This window comes from Ceratotherium simum, chromosome 20, assembly GCF_057802395.1.
Source record: "Ceratotherium simum simum isolate JZ-2026a chromosome 20, ASM5780239v1, whole genome shotgun sequence".
In the NCBI taxonomy this organism is placed as follows: Eukaryota; Metazoa; Chordata; class Mammalia; order Perissodactyla; family Rhinocerotidae; genus Ceratotherium; species Ceratotherium simum.
The window spans coordinates 4,840,351-4,859,471 of record NC_141919.1 but is presented as its reverse complement, the minus strand read 5'-3'; the positions used below and the strand labels follow the sequence as shown (position 1 = coordinate 4,859,471).

Sequence of the window (19,121 nt, the reverse complement as noted above, 5' to 3'; positions counted from 1 at the left end):
TGGAAAGATATTCCAGGCTCATGGATTGGAAGAATTGTTATAATGTCCATATGACCCAAAGCAATCTACAGATTCAATGCAATCCCTATCAACATTCCAATAGCATTTTTCATAGAAATAGAAAAAGCAATCCTAAAATTTGTATGGACTCACAAGACCCTGAATAGCCAAAGCAATCTTGAGAAAGAAGAACCAAAGTGGAGGCATCACACTTCCTGATTTCAAACTATGTTACAAAGCTATAGTATTCAAAACAATATGATATTGGCATAAAAACAGACACACAGATCAATGGACAGAAGAGAGAGACCAGAAATAAACCCACACATACATGGTCAACTAATTTTCAACAAAGGAGCCAAGAATATACACTGGGAAAGGATAATCTCTTCAATAAATGGTGTTGGGAAAACCAGATAGCCACACACAGAAGAATGAAACTAGACCCCTATCTTAACACCATACACAAATATCAACTCAAAATAGATTAAAGACTAGAATGTAAGACCTGAAACCATAAAACTCCTAAAAGAAAACACGGGGGTAAGTTCTTTGACATTGGTCTTAGCAACGATTTATTTGGATTTGACACCAAAAGCAAATGCAACAAAAGCAAAAATAGACTAATGGAACAACATCAAACTAAAAAGCTTCTGCTCGGCAAAAGAAACCAACAACAAAATGAAAATGCAACCTATGGAATGGGAGAAAATATTTGCAAATCACGTATCTAATAAGGGATGAATAACTAAAATATACAAGGAGGGGGCCGGCCCCGTGGCTTAGCAGTTAAGTGCGCACACTGCACTACTGGCGGCCCGGGTTCGGATCCCGGGTGCACACTGATGCCCGCTTGTCTGGCCATGCTGAAGCGGCGTCCCACATACAGCAACTAGAAGGATGTGCAACTACGACATACAACTATCTACTGGAGCTTTGTGGAGAAAAGGGGGGAAAAAAAAGGAGGAGGATTGGCAATAGATGTTAGCTCAGGGCTGGTCTTCCTCACAAAAAAAATAAATAAATAAAATAAAATATACAAGGAACTCACACAACTGAAAAGCAAAAAACCCAAATAATCCAATTAAAAATGGGAAAAAAACCTAAATAGACATTTTTCCAAAGAGGACATACAAATGGCCAACAGGTACATGAAAAGATGCTCAACATCACTAATCATAGAGAAATGCAAACCAAAATGACAATGAGATATTACCTCACATGTGTTAGAATGGCTATTATCCAAAAGACAAGAGGTAACAAATGATAGTGAGGATGTGGAAAACAGAGAACCCTTGCGCACTGTTGGTGGGAATGTAAACTGATACAGCCACTACGGAAAACAGTATGGAGGTTCCTCAAGAAATTAAAAATAGAACTACCATATGATCCAGCAATCCCACTTCTGGGTATATATCCAAAGGGAACGAAATCATTATCTTGAAGAGATTATCTGTACTCTCATATTCATTGCAGCATTATTCACAGTAGCCAAGGTATGGAAACAATTTAAGGGTCTGTCAATGGATGAATGGATAAAGAAAATGTGATATATAGATATACAATGGAATATTATTCAGCCTTAAAAAAGAAGGAAATCCTGGGGCTGGCCCTGTGGCACAGCAGTTAATTGCGTGCGCTCCGCTGCTGGTGGCCCGGGTTCGGACCCGGGCGCACACTTTGGCACCGCTTGTCACGCCATGCTGTGGTGGCGTCCCATATAAAGTGGAGGAAGACAGGAACAGATGTTAGCCCAGGGCCAGTCTTCCTCAGCAAAAAAAAAAAAAAAGACGGAAATCCTTTCATTTGCTACAACAGGGATGAACCTGGATGGCATGATGCTAAGTGAAATAAACCAGACTAAGACAAATACTGCATGGTGTCAATTACACCTGGAAACCGAGAGTAGGAAAGTAGTTGCCGGGGATGGGTGGTGGGGACATAGGGAGAGGTTGGTAAAAGGGTACAAACTTTCAGTTTCTGAGGAAGTAATGTATAACATGGTAACTATACTTGATAACACTGGATTGTATAACTAAAATTTTCCAGGAGAGTAGAACTTAAATGTTCTCTCTCTCACACAAAAAAAGGTAAACATGTGAGGTAGATGGATGGAAATGTTAATAACTCAATAGAGGAAATCCTTTCAAAATGTATACATATATCAAATCGTCACGTTGTACACTGTAAATATCATACACTTTTATTTGTGAATTATACCTCAATAAAGCTGGGGTGACAAGAAGAATACATGAAATAATTTAAAATGAGGCTTTTAAACATCAGTGAGAACAACTGACAATCTTTGTATTTATTTCCATTATTGTTTAGCAAGCACTTTGAAGGGTAGAGAATTCAAGTGATCAATGTCTCAATTATCACATTATAAAGAATAGAGTTCTAATCAATGTTTTACTACACTTAAAACTGCTAAATTGATATATATAACAGAGCATGGCAGTAAATTAATAAATCTGATGACAAGTCAATATCTAACAACAAAAACCATGGAGGTTCTATAAAACGGGAGTATTCTTACCCATATACATCAAGCTGTAAAATGCAAAGCTCTGGTATTATGGTTAAGAATTATGATACTGAATTATCACTGAGCCTATAACTGATCAAATTTTATGTATATTGAACTTTAGGAGCAACAGTTCACCTATGTAGAAGAGTATTTGGCAGATGTAGTTAATTTTCAAAGGGATATTAAATTAGCTGTTTCTAGTATATGTAACCATAAGCTTAGTGAAAAGACATCTGATGTGTGTAGATAGTAAGAAAATAAAATTTCTTTTGAAGTATGAATCCTGACTCCAAGCCGTCTTAATTTAGACATTATCTAAGTACTGTTTTTCATATTGCTTATTTTTGGGTTAAAAGTAAACCTTTAAGATCATTCAAAACAGCATTCAAAATATAAGGATATATCATTAAAATTTCATCCAAATATCAATGTTAAAAGAATCAAGAATATTATCACAATTTGAAACAAATAATAGATGTGTAAACTTAATTATATTAATTCTAAAAATGCTCTTGGCTGTCAAAATCTCTGTGCCTTTCCTCCACTTAACTAATTTAATGAATTCTAACAGTTTACTACAAAGTAATGACAGAATAAAACAAGTGTTTTACCTAGTTACTTTGCAGCTCGATTCAATCAAGTCATTTTCAAAGTCAAGCAGGCTGGAAGGCAGATTATATTCCAATGGGGATGTCAGTCTTTTCAAACGCAATAGACCAACACAAAATTTTGCTCCCATCTCTTCCAATTCTCGAGTGCCAATCTGTAAACCCTAGAAATAAAACAATATGATACATGTAACTAGGAGATTTGCTACCCTTGGCTGCATCTCATTAAAATTACATAAAGGGAGGCCAGCCCAGTGGCATAGTGGTTGACTTCACGCGCTCCGCTTCAGAGGCCTGGGGTTCCCGGTTCCATCCTGGGGGCGGACCTACGCACCGCTCATCAAGCCATGCTGTGGCAGCATCCCACATACAAAATAGAGGGAGATGGGCACAGATGTGAGCTCAGGGCCACTCCTCCTCAGCAAAAAGAGGAAGATTGGCAACAGGTGTCAGCTCAGGGCTGATCTTCCTCACACACACACACAAAAAATTACATAGAAGGAATTTATAACTATATGAATAAAATTAAAAGGTTAGTACTTTGTATGGGCCTAGGACTCAACAAGCACAATGTCATAACAATGTAAGATTGTTCTAGGTCACAAAGGAAATAGTCTTAAAAAACCATTTCTAAAATGTCTATTCTCGTTCACTATAAAGCAAACTATTTTCACCAACACACTGGGAAGAAAAAAAATAGATAAACATTTTGTGGTTATGTTATTCTTGGAGTTCAAGTGTGAAATTATATTTTTACAAGATCTTACTAGTATTTCTTGTAATCTAATACTTTGGATGCCAATGTTGAGATATTAAAGTGTTAAAATCAAGGTTCCAATTTGTATACTTGAACATTATCGTATAGATTCTTTTGTATGATAAAAGAAATTGATAAGTGAAAAAAAAAGAAAAGAAAGGTAATTATGTCAAAAAAAGAATCAAACAAAGCTAAGCAAGGAAGTAGTAGTAAGATAAGCTCTTGTTCCATGTCAATTAAGAATGCCCATTTCAGATTCTGTCCACTAAAGCAAAGAAAATTTGACCACAACCCCACACCCTTTTTAACCAACAGTTTCCCAAAAAACAATATAAGGTTTACCAAAAGTTAAATGTTACCACATAAAAGAATAAAAATGGACTGTAAATCAAGATATATTGCTTATCATTTTATTTTCAGATAAAAATGAATCTCTAAAATAAGTGAAATCCTTACACCAACAAAAGTTGCAGGTATAGATGAGAGCCGACATCATTTAGAGAGAACGTACTGTAAAACAGCTTTTCAATGACCAGACTCAAAGCACATGGTAACTGAAGAAAATAAATTGTAAAAACTGTTACTTACCTACATGTAGCATAATGCCTTTATAATAATGATTCATTGATTGATTATTTAAATAGTTTGGTCATCTCCAAATATTCTAGGAAATGTGACCTGACTTTATTAGAACATTTGCCTTCTTAATTTAAAAGCTTTAGAAAGCCTATGCTTGTTTCTGAATTAGTTCATAGAAAATAAAAATAAAGAACATTTACAGCCTAAAATTCAGTCAGAACATTTTTGAGAGTGAAGAAATCTGTATCTTAAATTATTATTAGACTCACACAACTTATTAGCTAACATTAACGAATTTGACACGTGTACATAAGATGCTTGTGTAAGGATGGGGGTATATGGGAATTCTGCACTTTGCACTCAATTTTGCTGTGAATCTAAAACTGCTCTAAAAAACAGAATTTTATTGATTAAAAGAAAAGTATATGTTACAATCAAAGTGCTGAATTTTAGAGATAAAAAAAACCTTGGCTTAGTAAGACACACTTCTCTCCATAGAGTTTTAAATCAGTGTAATTCTATCAACTAAATCATATAAAAGGGAAATGAGTATTTATCAAGTATTCATTTTATTTTTAAAAGCTTATAGATTAAAAAAATAACCTTTTAGAAAACTAGTCTAACACTTTATGTTTCAAAATATATTCTAGCTATTTTTTAAAATGTGGTTTTTTTCAGTGACCAAACAAATTTACCAGAACATTTAAAAAATTCCAATGAAAGTCTAATAGTGGAATCTAAATACAGTAAGAAAGCACTACTCTTATATGCAGTGGATGATTTCAAGGGGCATGCAAGTCTCAGCTTCCCTAATTACTTCTCTCCCTACTGCCATAGGCTAGTTTCACAGACATTGATGCTTTAAGTTGCCTTCTCCACCCTGACTGCAGAGGCATCTTTTTAAGAAGAAGTAATTTACAGTCTGTTACCATAAATCACATAGCCCAAGGGTTTTTTCCTGGGAGTCACCTATGGTCTTAAACAAAAGTGATTCTCAAACTTTTTTCCCTTCCCACACACTTACAGAATATGAGCCTACTGGCAAAGTTTTCCACTAAAGCAACAATTAGGAGACAAGGTTTGGGGGCTGGAGCGGTGCTCATGCTACATTTTCTCTCTCACCACCATCATGTTCTTGGTAGACTAGAAGTCAGTGTTTTACAATATCTGGAGAGAATTCAAAAGATATTACATTTTAGAAGAATAGTATACTGTGGTCAACCTGAAATTTAGGGAAGTCACTCAACAGAAACTACTGGAATTTCATTAAGTTCTAATCTACTAGGCACCAAAAGTTTGAATGTCAGTTGCAAAATCTATACAATTTTCTTCCAGTTTGTTACAGACTGAAAAAAGTCATTATTTAGGCTCTCCACAACAATTTTGACATCAACTATAATATGTTTACTTTTTTTTTTTTGGTGAGGAAGATTGTCGCTGAGCTAACATCTGTGCCAATCTTCCTCTATTTTTTCTATGTGCAACACCACCACAGCATGGCTGATGAGCGGTGTGTAGGTCCACGCCCGGGATCTGAACCCAAGAATCCCAGGCCGCCAAAGAGGAGCGTGCAAACTTAACCACTACACCACCGGGCCGGCCTCATGTTTACATTTTTAATACTAACCAGCTGGAAGATTCTTAACTCTTTCCAAACATAAAGTTATCACCATCTTTATGTGAGTATACGAAAATCACTATTAGATTCAGTTTCTTCTTGCTCCATGCCAAAATAAAAAACAAAAACAAAAAAACAAAAATGGGTGGAATAATTAGCATGACTCTTGAAAATCTTTCTGTGGAAAGGCAAGAAAAATACATACTCAGGTTTGCTGTTGCTTATCTGAGGTCCAATTCATTGCCCATTAAGTTCTCCATCTTTAAAATTAAAAAACTCAAAGTCATCTAACATTTTATTAGGCTTTAATTTCAAAAGTCAAGTTTAAACTCTAGTTGTTTCCAATAAAAGCCTATGACACCAAACAGCAGTTTTAGTAAAGAAAAAAATTTACTGAAGGGATACGCATTTAAAAGTCACATACATACACAAAAATCTAACCGTAAAAAACTTTATAGATAAGTGTAATGTGGTTATTTCTAAATGCATAAAAATATACTTACATTCAATAAATTAAAATGATAGAAATGTTTATTAATAATGTACTACTTGCATAGCTCATTATAAATTACTAATCAGTATTTAAATGTGTACCACAATGTGCTTTCTTAAAAATTATGAATGTAGGGCCGGCCCCGTGGCTTAGCAGTTAAGTGTGCGTGCTCCGCTGCTGGCAGCCCGGGTTCGGATCCCGGGTGCACAGCGACGCACTGCTTTTCCGGCCATGCTGAGGCCGCGTCCCATATACAGCAACTAGAAGGATGTGCAGCTATGACATACAACTATCTACTGGGGCTTTGGGGGGAAAATAAATAAATAAATAAAAATCTTTAAAAAAAAAAAAATTATGAATGTAAATAGAATCAACCAAGATTTTGTAAGGACCCAAAACAGCTATTTAGTGCAGAGGAGAAAAAAAAAAAACTGTTTTTAAGACTCATACAATTCAATTCCATTACTGCAAATTACATGCAACTCAGTGTAACAAACATATCATTGAATATATACTTGAAAACCACTGGAGTATATATGAAAGTCTTCAAGTATTTCTTATGGCTAGAAGTCCTGAGATGTTTTACCTTATATTTTCCCTGATCACAGCCACACAAAGTACTCTCCATGGTATAGCTTCTTTGTACTCCTATCTCCCTCCAAACTACAACACGTGCTGTGGATTCTTTAGATTTTTCCACTACGAAGCTACAGCTGCTCATGCAAAACGCTGGGGCAATATGACTCAATATCTTGGGCAAAGTCTGCAAAGAAGAATGACAAAATATTTCAAGAGGGTTTTTTTAAATTTTTATATTTTTAAAAATTTTCATGAAAGCACAATGATTAGAGCAGGGTCATGTGGATCTTCTTGCTATATCCCCTGCTATTCAAAATATCAAAATAATTCTTTTACTAATTTAGAATTTTCTGCTTCTTACACAAATAGTAATCAGTTAGAAAACAGAATGAAAGAAAGGATCACATTCATAGTAGCAACCAATAAGTGGAATAAAATTATGTAAGAAAACCATGTTTAAAACATGAACAGGGGGCCATCCCCGTGGCTTAGTGGTTAAGTGCGCGTGCTCCACTGCTGGCGGCCCGGGTTCGGATTCCGGGCACACACCGACGCACCGCTTCTCTGGCCATGCTGAGGCCGCGTCCCACATACAGCAACTAGAAGGATGTGCAACTACAACATACAACTATCTACTGGGGCTTTGGGGGAAAAATGGAGGAGGATTGGCAATAGATGTTAGCTCAGAGCTGGTCTTCCTCAGCAAAAAGAGGAGGATTAGCACGGATGTTAGCTCAGGGCTGATCTTCCTCACAAAAAAAAAAAAAAAAAAAAACAAGATCAGAGCTGGCCCCGTGGCAGAGTCGTTAAGTGCACACGTACTGCTTCAGCAGCCCGGGGATCCTGGATTCAGATCCTGGGCACGCACCAACGCACAACTTGTCAAGCCGTACTGTGGCAGCGTCCTATATAAAAAGTAGAGGAAGATGGGCACAGATGTTAGCCCAGGGCCAATCTTCCTCAGCAAAAAGAGGAAAATTGGCATCAGATGTTAGCTCAGGGCTGATCTTCCTCAAAAAAAAAAAAAAAAGAAAGAAAAGAACCATGTTTAAAAAGTGAAGAAATTTTAGTCATGAAAGATGGCCTGACTCACTAAAAGATTTAACACTGCAAATGTCAATCACTACTAAATTAATCAATAAAGCTAAGACGATGACAATCAAAATGCTCACAACATTTTTTGCAACTTAAAATTATTCTCAAGTTCACCTGAAAGTATAAATATGGGAGTACACCCTGCGGAATTCTGAAAGAAAAGGCTATGACTGGAGAAACAGTCCATCAGATACTAACCTTAGATATCTAAGGTTATTTACCTTAGATATTAAGTATCTAAGGTAAATTAAATTGCAATACTGGTGTAGAATAGAGACATCCCTAGAAAGAAAACTCAGAATTGGAACTAAAAGGATTTGTTCAAGTTAGTACTATTATTAGAGGAGAAAAGATTGATCATTCACTAAATGCTGGCTCAAATGGATAGCCATTGAGGGAAAAAAGCTAAAATCACTCTTCATTAAATTAAATTCTAACTAGATTGACAATTTAAACTGAAAATTAATAAGTAAAATTTTTAAATGAAAAACATTAAAGTAAACATGGAATTATACTTTTAAAATCTTGGAATGAGGGGGCTGGCCCGGTGGTGCAGCAGTTAAGTGCACGTGCTCTGCTTCGGCGGCCCAGGGTTCGCAGGTTCGGATCCCGGGTGTGCACCGACGCACCACTTGTCAAGCTGTGCTGCAGCGGTGTCCCATATAAAGTAGAGGAAGATGGGCACAGATGTTAGCCCAGTGCCAATCTTCCTCAGCAAAAAAAAAAAAAAAGAAGAGGATTGGCATCAGATGTTAGCTCAGGGCTGATCTTCCTTCCGCAAAAAAAAAAAATCTCGGAATGAGAAGTCTTTCTAAGCCTCAAAACCTAGAAGCCATTTTTTAAAAAATCAACAAATATGATAAAAGGTTTAAATTACTACACATCATAAACAAAAAATTTTTAAATATATCTGCATACACACAAAGAGTTATTTTAAAAACAATAATAATTAGATGACCAGTACAAAAGTAAGCAGAGAATATGAGAAAAGCCTATTTTAAAAAAGAGAGAGAGGGGGCTGGCCTGGTGGCACAAGCGGTTAAGTGCGTGTGCTCCGCTGTGGCAGCTCGGGGTTTGCTGGTTTGGATCCCGGGTGCGCACTCACACCCCACTTGGCAGCCATGCTGTGGCGGCATCCCATATAAAGTGCAGGAAGATGGTCACGGATGTTAGCCCAGGGCCAGTCTTCCTCAGCAAAAAAAAAGAGGAGGATTGGCAGATGTTAGCACAGGGCTAATCTCGCTCACAAAAAAAAAAAAAAAAGAGAGAGAGCATAACTGGCCAAACATGAAAAGATACTCAACCTCATTTATAACTACAGATATGCAAATTAAAACCATCAGATATTTTTTTCACCTGGCAAAGATGATAGTATGATGCAGTAGGGGTGTGGAGAAACTGCACATTCATTGTACTGGGGAATATCAATTTGTACAATCTTTGTGAAGGACAATTTGCCAATATTAATCAAATGACCACTAACCAGGGGCTACTGAATAAATAAATTTTGGTACTGCCATACAATAATCAATAAAAATGCACAATGGAAATCTTGTGTAATTGTTAAAAAACTGACAGATCTAGATATGAGGACCCGGAAAGATGACCAACAAACCTTATGTGAAAAAACAAGTTGCTGTGGAGCATTAAAAAAATAAAAACAAATAAAACTTCATATATTATATGTATATACACTCATAAATGAACGTGCTTAGTGGCAAGTCTCACAACACACATGGTAAAACTGACTACTGATTGAGAAAAGATCACTTTCACTTACTACTTTATATTTCTGGAGTGTTTCCACTTTTTTATATAGCTCTAATCATTTTATTTATTTGGGAAAAGGGAAGAAGAGAGAGGATACCAAAAAGAAAATGTGCTTTGAAGTTCTGCTAAGGGCAGAGGTATGTTACTGACACTTATTTTGGAAAATAACCTGGGGTGCTTGTCCAGGCATGAATATAATAGGAGAGACAGTGTGACAGAACGGTAAGCACACAGGACTTGAAGCAGTAAGATCTCATTTCAGTCCTGGGCGTACCTCAAAACACACTCATACAAGTGGAAACATGGAATGTAACAGATGGCTTAATAAAATCGGCAGAGGAAGGATGTACTATTTAATAAATGGTGCCGAGACATGGGGAAACTAAAATTAGATCCCCATATCTCATATAAAAATAAATTCCACATAGATTAAAAATCTAAATTGAAAAGCAAAAAGTTTTAGAAGAAACATTTAAAAATCTGAAACGAAAACGGCAAAATGGCAACATTTACCTAATCTGAGTAGTTCATATATGTTAAATTATTCTCTAGTTTTATGCACGTTTGAAATTCAAAAATGCCCAACTTGTCCGTAATAATTACCCTGTATCCCACATCTTCTACAACATCACATGAAGCTGCGTTATCAGTGGTATGCCACACTGTCTCTTTGATGCTGCAGCCGTACATAAATACATTCTTCTTTCGGGAGTGGCCATGATAATCACAATAAACCTTGAAAAGATAATATATTTTAAAAATTAAAAACCTTCAAATTCATATATTGCCAAGTAAAGCCAGTTAATATCAAGCTAATGAACAGGTCTGGGTTCCCTGGTCATTTTATTGTTAACTGAGCCACCAATTAACAAGCAGAACCCATGAAAGCAATAATATCTAGTTTTGGAAAGGAACTATGATTAATTCTAGAATGGCTAAATCCTTTGCAGATCCTGCATCAAGCAATGAGTTCCACTCTTTCTTTTGTATCTACTACTCATCATTTAAAAAATAATAAATTCAATCATAGGTCAAATCTATAGCTGCAGTCATCACTGCCCCAACGGCTGTTAAAACATTTACCTAATTTAAAAGAACATGAAAATGCTCTCATGAAAAAGAGTATGGTTTCAATTTAATTTTTAAGAGTATCATTTTAAAAATGAAAAATGAAGGACAGATTCACACGTCAATTTTGCCCCTCTGCAAAGTTTTCCTATCTTTCTCAAAGGAAGACTAACTCCTTTAAACACCAATGGGCACGTTCTAAACAAAAGCTGCTGAAAACAGAAGAGGCATGTATATACAGCTCAGGAGCACCTCCCTCCACGCCTGTTCTACCTTTCCCACGTGCGCACTCAAGAAGCGTCTGCTTCAGAACTGACTGAAGAGCTCAGAAATAAGCTTCTACCAGTTTGAGAATTTGGAAGATACCTACTGTTACCTTAGTGTTATTCAACCAGTGAAGTTAAATACCTAAAACAACCAGGAGTAACCAATATTCATAAACAAAAAAGAAAAAGAAAGCACTCATGAGAATTATAAAAATTAAACCTGATGAAATAATACGGCTACATTGTATTACTTTGACACCATAATTAATACACAAGTGATTGATAACAGAAAAAGATATTTTAAAGAAATTGCTTTTGAAATTAACATTTAGCTATTGTAACTAGAAAATAATGTACAAAATACAAGTCATTTATCAACAAAACCATTTCATTGACTGTACAAAGTACAAACATTGCCTCTTACCAGTGGTAAACGCTTCACTGCAGCCAGGTACTGTAGTAGCCCCTTAGCGTGGTAAATTGTAGGATGTAAATCTGGATTTGGACTTTGCCACTGTCTATTTAAATCTTCTCCACTTAATGAACAGCGGTGACTACACATATGGAAACAATGACAGACAAACACTGGCGCCAATAAACTCTTATATATATATATATATATATATTTGATTTAATTTTATGATTCTATTTCACTAAATATTTCAAATAGTACAGATGGTGGGCTCAACAGAACGCACATTATAGTCTTTAAACATTTATTAAACATTTGCTGTGTGCAAGATCTTGTGTTACATGCATTTAACTGTGCTAAGCTTTCAGATTTAGAGGTCAAAATTTTCAAGCTATAGAAAAAATTAATTCTCAATTCTGAGGTTTTGTTCCATACTCTATAAAATTTATTAATAGTCATATTTTCCATTCTAACTACATAATAATCATTTGTTATATTGACATTCTGTATTTTGATTGTATTAGTTATTATGTAAAAGAGCTATCTGGGACCTCCTTCTAAGAAAGGTAAGTATATGAAAAGTATACATTCCTATAAAAATTCAAATACATTTTCATTTAATTGTAGGTATTAAGAATTAAAACCACTGAGCAAAAATTTAAGCGAACAATCAGAAGGTGATAACAGAAATAGAAACAGAATTCTAACTGGTCAATATGTTTCTGAATTAAAAGTAGCCATAAAATCTCATTTTAGTTCCATAACCATAACATACTACCTAAAAAAAAATTATTCCATTTTTTAATTTGAAAATTTCCTAAAATATAAGAAATATTCATGCTACCTTGACTGAATAAATATAATATGGTATTCTCAACTTTGGAGATGCTCATGACAGCTAAACTAAACCCCATCTTCCAGGAGCACTACAGAGACCTTGTCTAATCGCCACAATAAATGAACTATATTAACTATAAGCTGCCTCCACTTAAGTATTTATCATCCCGTATTTCCAGTCTAAAGAATTCTCTCTGTCAGAAACTACACTCCTCATATCAGGAAGAGGTTAGCAGATGGAGCCAATATTCCATCTCAGTGGAAAGAGATCCCAGAAGATTTTAAACCTTAGAACAACCTAAGATCATGCCACTGACAAACAAAAAAAGAACAGAACTAATAGGACATGTTAAAAATCTTTCTCATATCCTGACACTGTGATTTTTCTAAAACAATTCAAGCAAGACATGCTTTTTATGAAATCATATTCTCATGAATAGAGAATTTCTCAAAATATCATACTACTAATATACAAAATATATTTTCATTTAAAACTTTATCTTAGATGAACTCGCCACCAAAAATTTCTTTGTTCTAGAAAAATGACTGGATTTGTTTTCCAAATTAACCTAGATGCTATTTCAACAAGTTTATACAGGATAGCCACAATTATCTGTAATATTTCTATAACTATTGCTTAACTTACTTTCCATTGATGACACCATCTGGATTTAGCATAGGGACAATTTTAAAAATATAGGATTCTCGCAAGCTCTGAGCAGTAGGGTTATTACTCATGAGATACTCCAATGTTCCTTTCATTACCCAACTTGCATTAGTTTCTCCAGGATGTACCCGAGCAGATAAGAAAACGTAAGGGCGATTTCCTAAAGTACACATAAAATCTCAAATTAAAATGAACAGCTACTAAAAGTTGGTATGATGTTTGACTTTGGGGCTTCAGAAATATTTCTACTCAGTTCTATTACAATTAGAATTGTGAATTCTCATATAAATTCACAGTAGATCTCACTGTGCACCTACTATGTACAAGCACTGCTTGGGCCCTTACAGGGGAAACAGATAGAAAACCCATAAAGGCCATGTCCTGAAGGAGTCCACAAGGTGAACATAACACAGTAATTAGTATGTGAGTCACTTATTTATTTCCCAATAATTAATTAACATATAAAATTAGTTCTTTAATATAATCTTGGTTTTATAAAGAACAAGTAGTTGGGGAAGTTTTAAATATAAATTTATTTTTCATAAAGTCATGGGAAAAAGAAGGAAAAGATAATCTTATCCCTGTTTTACAGTCACTATGATAAGCACAGTAAAAAAAAAAAAGGTCTATCTGCTCAGAGATCTACAAAGAAAAATATTTTTCACTAGACATTTAGATTTAAAAGTCTTTAAAATAAGCACTCAGCTCACCTGCCCATACTGTTGTCACGTATAGCAAGCTCTTTCACTTTCCTGAAAATACTTTACCTTCTTATAAAAATTAGAACAGTTTTCTTATTTTTTCTACCACAACTGTATATTTCAGGCAACTTTTAAAATATAAATGGTACGGAAAAAGGAGAAGCTATTCAGTGCTAGCATCGAAAACACTTGATAGGTTTCTGAAAGCTTTATTTATAAATAAAATTAGTTGTAAATTTTTAAATTGACTGTATTATCACATGAACTCTTAAAATAATTTGTTATATTATACTTTGGGTATGACTTCTAAGGATAAAAACTACAAAATATTAGTATCAAAAGAGCTCAGAGATCATCTCATGCAGCCGCCTCCTTCAAGATGAGGAAACTGGCCCAGAAGTAGACCCAGGGCCAGGCAGTGACAGGACCAAGACTAGAACCCAAGACTTCTGATGCCATTCCTAGCAGTACTGCCCTTACAAAGTATATATGAAGCAAAGAAAAGCAAGTAAGAATGACTGGCATTTTGAGTGAGGAAGACAGACTTACTGAATTGACAGATATGTTCATAATAATTAGACTCTGGCATTGCTGTTATAGTCACCAAGGGACAGCTGTTTCCAGACAGGGTTTCACATAACACATCTTTTCGAAAATAGATTTGCTGAGGATTGTGTGCTGATTCCAATTTTTGAAGATGCATCTTGATAAAAATTTAAAAGCAAAGTATACAATCATTTATAAACTCCCTATGATAAACAGAAAAAAATGCATCTGGATCTCCACATAACTAAAAGAGAATCAGATTTCTAATCCCTTCTCTGAAACCTTCAGGTGGCCAAATGTAGTTCAAATGTCAGTATTTGGGGAACTTGAGAAAGAGGATAGACACAGTGCGTATACCATTAACTGTGCAACACCACTAGCGGGGTGAGTGGCAGCAGCCTGTAACAAGCACATTATTATTTCTGCAGCAAAACATAGGAAGAGTCACTCTAAGTGGAATCAATATTCTAAATAAGCTCACATCAATTCAGGCCAGGCTTTGCTGCCAAATGGGTTATGAAAAGCTTTCGGTTTTCAAAGCCTTCTGAATTCTGAAATTGTAAGTGACTGTAGACCTGCAACAGCAATCTAAAATATGCAGAATGAGAATTATGTAGCACAAACTTTTTAACAACTTATCCTGATTTCAAGATTAATACAGGTTCACTGTAAAATGTCTGGAAGACACAAAAAGTACAAAGAAAAAATTTAAAATACCCATAATTGCATCACTTAGGTTACTACTAACAAATGCCAATGTATATAAACAAAACTGTAATTACATGACTTTTTATAACCTGCTTTTATCACCTAATAAGTCATACACACACATATATTTATAATTATGAATACTATACCATATCATTAAAAATGTTAAATATGTGTCTTCTGAAAACACAAGTTTTAACGGTGTTAGTATTTAGTTATACCAAAACTAAATTGTTCAATCCCTTAATTTAATCTACTTAGTTGGTTTCCCAACTTTTGCCTATGTTCATTCACATCATCACTATTCACTGTGTGGTCACTATTTCTGTGCCAGGCATTGGAGATATAACAAGGAATCACGGGCCCACCCTAGGGAAACCTAGAGTGCTGTGAGAGCTTGTAATAAGGGCAGGGGAGCCAGGCTGTGTCTGGGCAGTGAGGAAAGGTCTTCCAGAAAAAAATACATTTAGATTGAGATCCAAAGGATGAGTGAAGAGGACACAGAAGAGTGCTGCAGGCAGAAGGAAAGGCATACAGGAGGACCAAAAAATAAGAAAGAAGATGGGCATTTTAAAGAACTGAAAAAGATTCATTATAGCTAGACCAGAAAGGGTGAGAAATAGAGAATTTAACCCAGAAAGAAGGGCCTGGTAGACCTGCCTTTCCCAAAGTATAGTATATGTACTACTGGCAGTTGAGATAACTAAGTGATAGGTGGACAATCTTAAAAAGAAATTTAGGGGCTGGCCTGGTGGCTTAGCGGTTAAATGTGAGCGTTCTGCTTTCGCGGCCCAAGGTTCACAGGTTTGGACCCCAGGTGCAGACCAACACACCACTTGTCCAGCCATGCTGTGGCAGGTGTCCCACATATAAAGTAGAGGAAGATGTGCACGGATGTTAGCCCAGGGCCAATCTTCCTCTGCAAAAAGAGGAGGATTGGCAACGGATGTTAACTCAGGGCTAGTCTTCCTCACACACACACAAAAATTTAACAGCTATGTATTTTACTGTAAATTAATTCCATGGGTATCAACTTAGGATGAGGATAAAGTTTAAAGAGTGAATTATTTTAAAATCTAAATTTAAAGATAAATATTAAGTAAATAATAGTTCAAATAGTATGTGGATATGACAAAAATTATGTAAAATGGTAAAGAAATGACTGAATGAAGCATGGTAAGAATTTCAGACTTCATACAAATGGCAGGAGAAATCACTAAGGAGCTTTAAGCAGGGGATTTATACGATCAGATTTGCCATCAAAAAGCCCTCCTGCTTTTTGTAGTGTAGAAAAAATACTGACGAAGAGGAAAGGGGTAAAAGTGAATTCTAGAACACCAGTTAGAAAGAGGTTGGCAGAAGTCCATGTGAGAAGCAATGGTGATGCCTGGAAACGGTCGTGGTAGTGGGACTGGAAGAAAGCAGGGAAATTCAAAATACATTAAAAAGATGACAACAGCGAAGAACAATGACATAACACCCTGTAAATCACAACACTGTGTATTCTGATGCTGTTACTCAGCACAGAAAGACACCTGATTATACCTTTGTTGTAGGTTGTAACCTTTGTTAAAATAAAGTGAACCTCATCTCGAGTTCTCAGCCCTGATATCTCTTCCGCTCTACGGACTATGTTTTTCTCTCATTTTCCCCTCTCTAACAGCATGGAAGTTAGTTTCTAATGATAGTGCTCCAATTTCTTTCTGGGTAAATTGACCCTTGATCATTAGGACAGACATTCTGCTCTGAGACTAAGTCTACCACGGTAATGACTTGAATTAATTCGTTTAGGCTTGTTTTACAATGCAAATATTCAAAAATCTCAAAAGAACCCACAAAACAACTTTTACACTCCAAATCTGGATCTAGAACTCCATATAAAACCACTAAAAAACAAATGAATTCCCTACAGGAAAATTTAAATTGCATCTACATTTTTCTACTGTTACATTTTTATGAGAGTCGATGCTTCTCGTTGACCAAGTGGAAATTTCAGCTAGTTAAAATTTGTAAATCATGGAATCTTAGAGAATTGTAGATTTCTACACAAAGATGGGAGTAAAATCATATCACATTTCCTCAGTATTTCTTTCTATTAAATAAAAATAAAGACTACATTCCCATTTTACTTCCTTTAATGTTTTCAACAAATATTCTATTATTTTCTAAAATCTTCAGCACTGGATCATTTTCTTATTTTATTAATATATTTAACTAAAGCAACTTTTCTTCAATTATTGGATACATATGCATATAACACAATAATGGTCATAATACAACTTAATGAGTTCTCACCTGTAAAGTTGAATATGTATATGGGTAGTGATAAGCAAAGTAGCAAACATCATCTTTATGTGGAAAACTGACAGTGAATGTAATTGTATAGTAGGATTTTCCCTTTTGCCCACCTGCAGCAACTGAACTTCTTGAGAAGTGATTTCTGCCATAGAAAAGCACAAAACATGTTTATTTTATCTACACAAAAATTCTAATTTTTCTTGCTACTTTTATTAAAAAGAGAAAAACCATGGTTTGCAAAAATTTTAACTTAAGTACTCTGTAAAAAATAGACTTGGTACTAATGAAGCAGTTAATTGCTATCAGCCAAAATCATTATTTTTCACTTCTAAATTTACTGATTAAATAAAGCTAATACTCTACAGATCAATAAAAATTTTAGAACTTCATTCTTCATTAGCCATACACATTACTGGATCTAGGCAATTATCGTGAACGGCTGCTACAACCATTAGATGAAAGGCTGATGGACACCTTTATAGTGGATGATTCTAGAGACAAAACCTGAACTCACTATCAATCTTCAGATTACAAAAAAAGAAATAACCAGATGTGGTGCGTTTCCTGACGTGATGCCACAGGAATTCTCTGCACCATCTATGAAGTATTCTTGCTAAAAATCAAAGCTGATCAAGCTTCTGGATCTAACTACTCATTTATAGGAAATTGGTGAGAAAGAAAAATTTGTTACAACCCCAGGGATGCAATCAGCAAAATCCAAAATGTGGAAAATCTCGCATGACAAATGATCCAGTTTCTTCAACAAATAAATGAGAAATAATAAAAAGAAAAAAAAGGAAACCTACAAATTAAAAGAGTCTTAAGGGACTTATCAAAAAAAATCAAATGCAATGTGTGATCGTTGGGTGGTCTGATTGAAACAAACCAGCTATAAAACAAGATTTATGAGACAACTGGAGAAGTCTGAACATTGACTGGATATTTTATTATATTAAGGAATTTTCTTAGGCGTGAAAATGGTATTGTGGTTAGACAGTCTTAAATGTATCTCTAAAAGACAAAAACCTTTGAAGTATTTACGGATAAATATGATAACTGAAATGCTTTTAAAAACTCAGTATGGAGGTGGGGGTGAAAGTATAGTGAAAACAAAACTAACTATGTGCTGATAATTGTTGAAACCAGGTAATGAATCCATGGGGCCTCATTATCCTATTATCTGCTTTCGTAAACGTTTGAAGATTTCCATAATAAAAAATTTTTAAAACTACATGTTACTTTCCAGACTTTAAAAAACACTGACATAGGACGACCTAAAAATGCTTTGTTTATCAACTTAATTTCTAAAATTTCAAATCACCTTGTATTATTTAAGCCATGAACTAGAGAAAAGCCATGACCTTTAGATTATTTATTCATGCACATAAACATTCAAGGTATTTTCAAATTGATATAGTCTTCATTAACTTAGCCACTATATCTTGAATAGACACTCAATGACAAAGCACTTAATGGTTGTGGAAAATGCAAAATAAGTTCCAGAACTAGTCCCTGCCAACTCTTTTCACCCAAAAGTTTAACATCTAATTGGAAAGGTATTTATACCACCACATTATCGCTATATGGCA

At 35.1% G+C, this 19,121-nt stretch overlaps 1 protein-coding gene across 13 annotated transcripts in view; it reads right to left on the bottom strand.

Moving 5' to 3' along the window:
* Nucleotides 1-19,121, bottom strand: part of AGTPBP1 (ATP/GTP binding carboxypeptidase 1) — a 157,373-nt gene that overhangs the window by 17,335 nt on the left and 120,917 nt on the right. For 11 of the 13 annotated variants that reach the window (XM_087444324.1, XM_087444327.1, XM_087444325.1 and 8 more), the window contains 7 exons: nucleotides 17,530-17,674; nucleotides 14,530-14,683; nucleotides 13,259-13,439; nucleotides 11,788-11,917; nucleotides 10,633-10,764; nucleotides 7,172-7,348; nucleotides 3,142-3,302 (listed from right to left, as the gene is read on the bottom strand). In XM_087444324.1, the coding sequence (XP_087300450.1) occupies nucleotides 3,142-3,302; nucleotides 7,172-7,348; nucleotides 10,633-10,764; nucleotides 11,788-11,917; nucleotides 13,259-13,439; nucleotides 14,530-14,683; nucleotides 17,530-17,674 (1,080 nt within the window). Of the gene's footprint in view, nucleotides 1-3,141; nucleotides 3,303-6,297; nucleotides 6,353-7,171; nucleotides 7,349-10,632; nucleotides 10,765-11,787; nucleotides 11,918-13,258; nucleotides 13,440-14,529; nucleotides 14,684-17,529; nucleotides 17,675-19,121 lie in introns of those variants that run through there. The other 2 variants (XM_087444334.1, XM_087444331.1) reach the window with 2 other exon arrangements.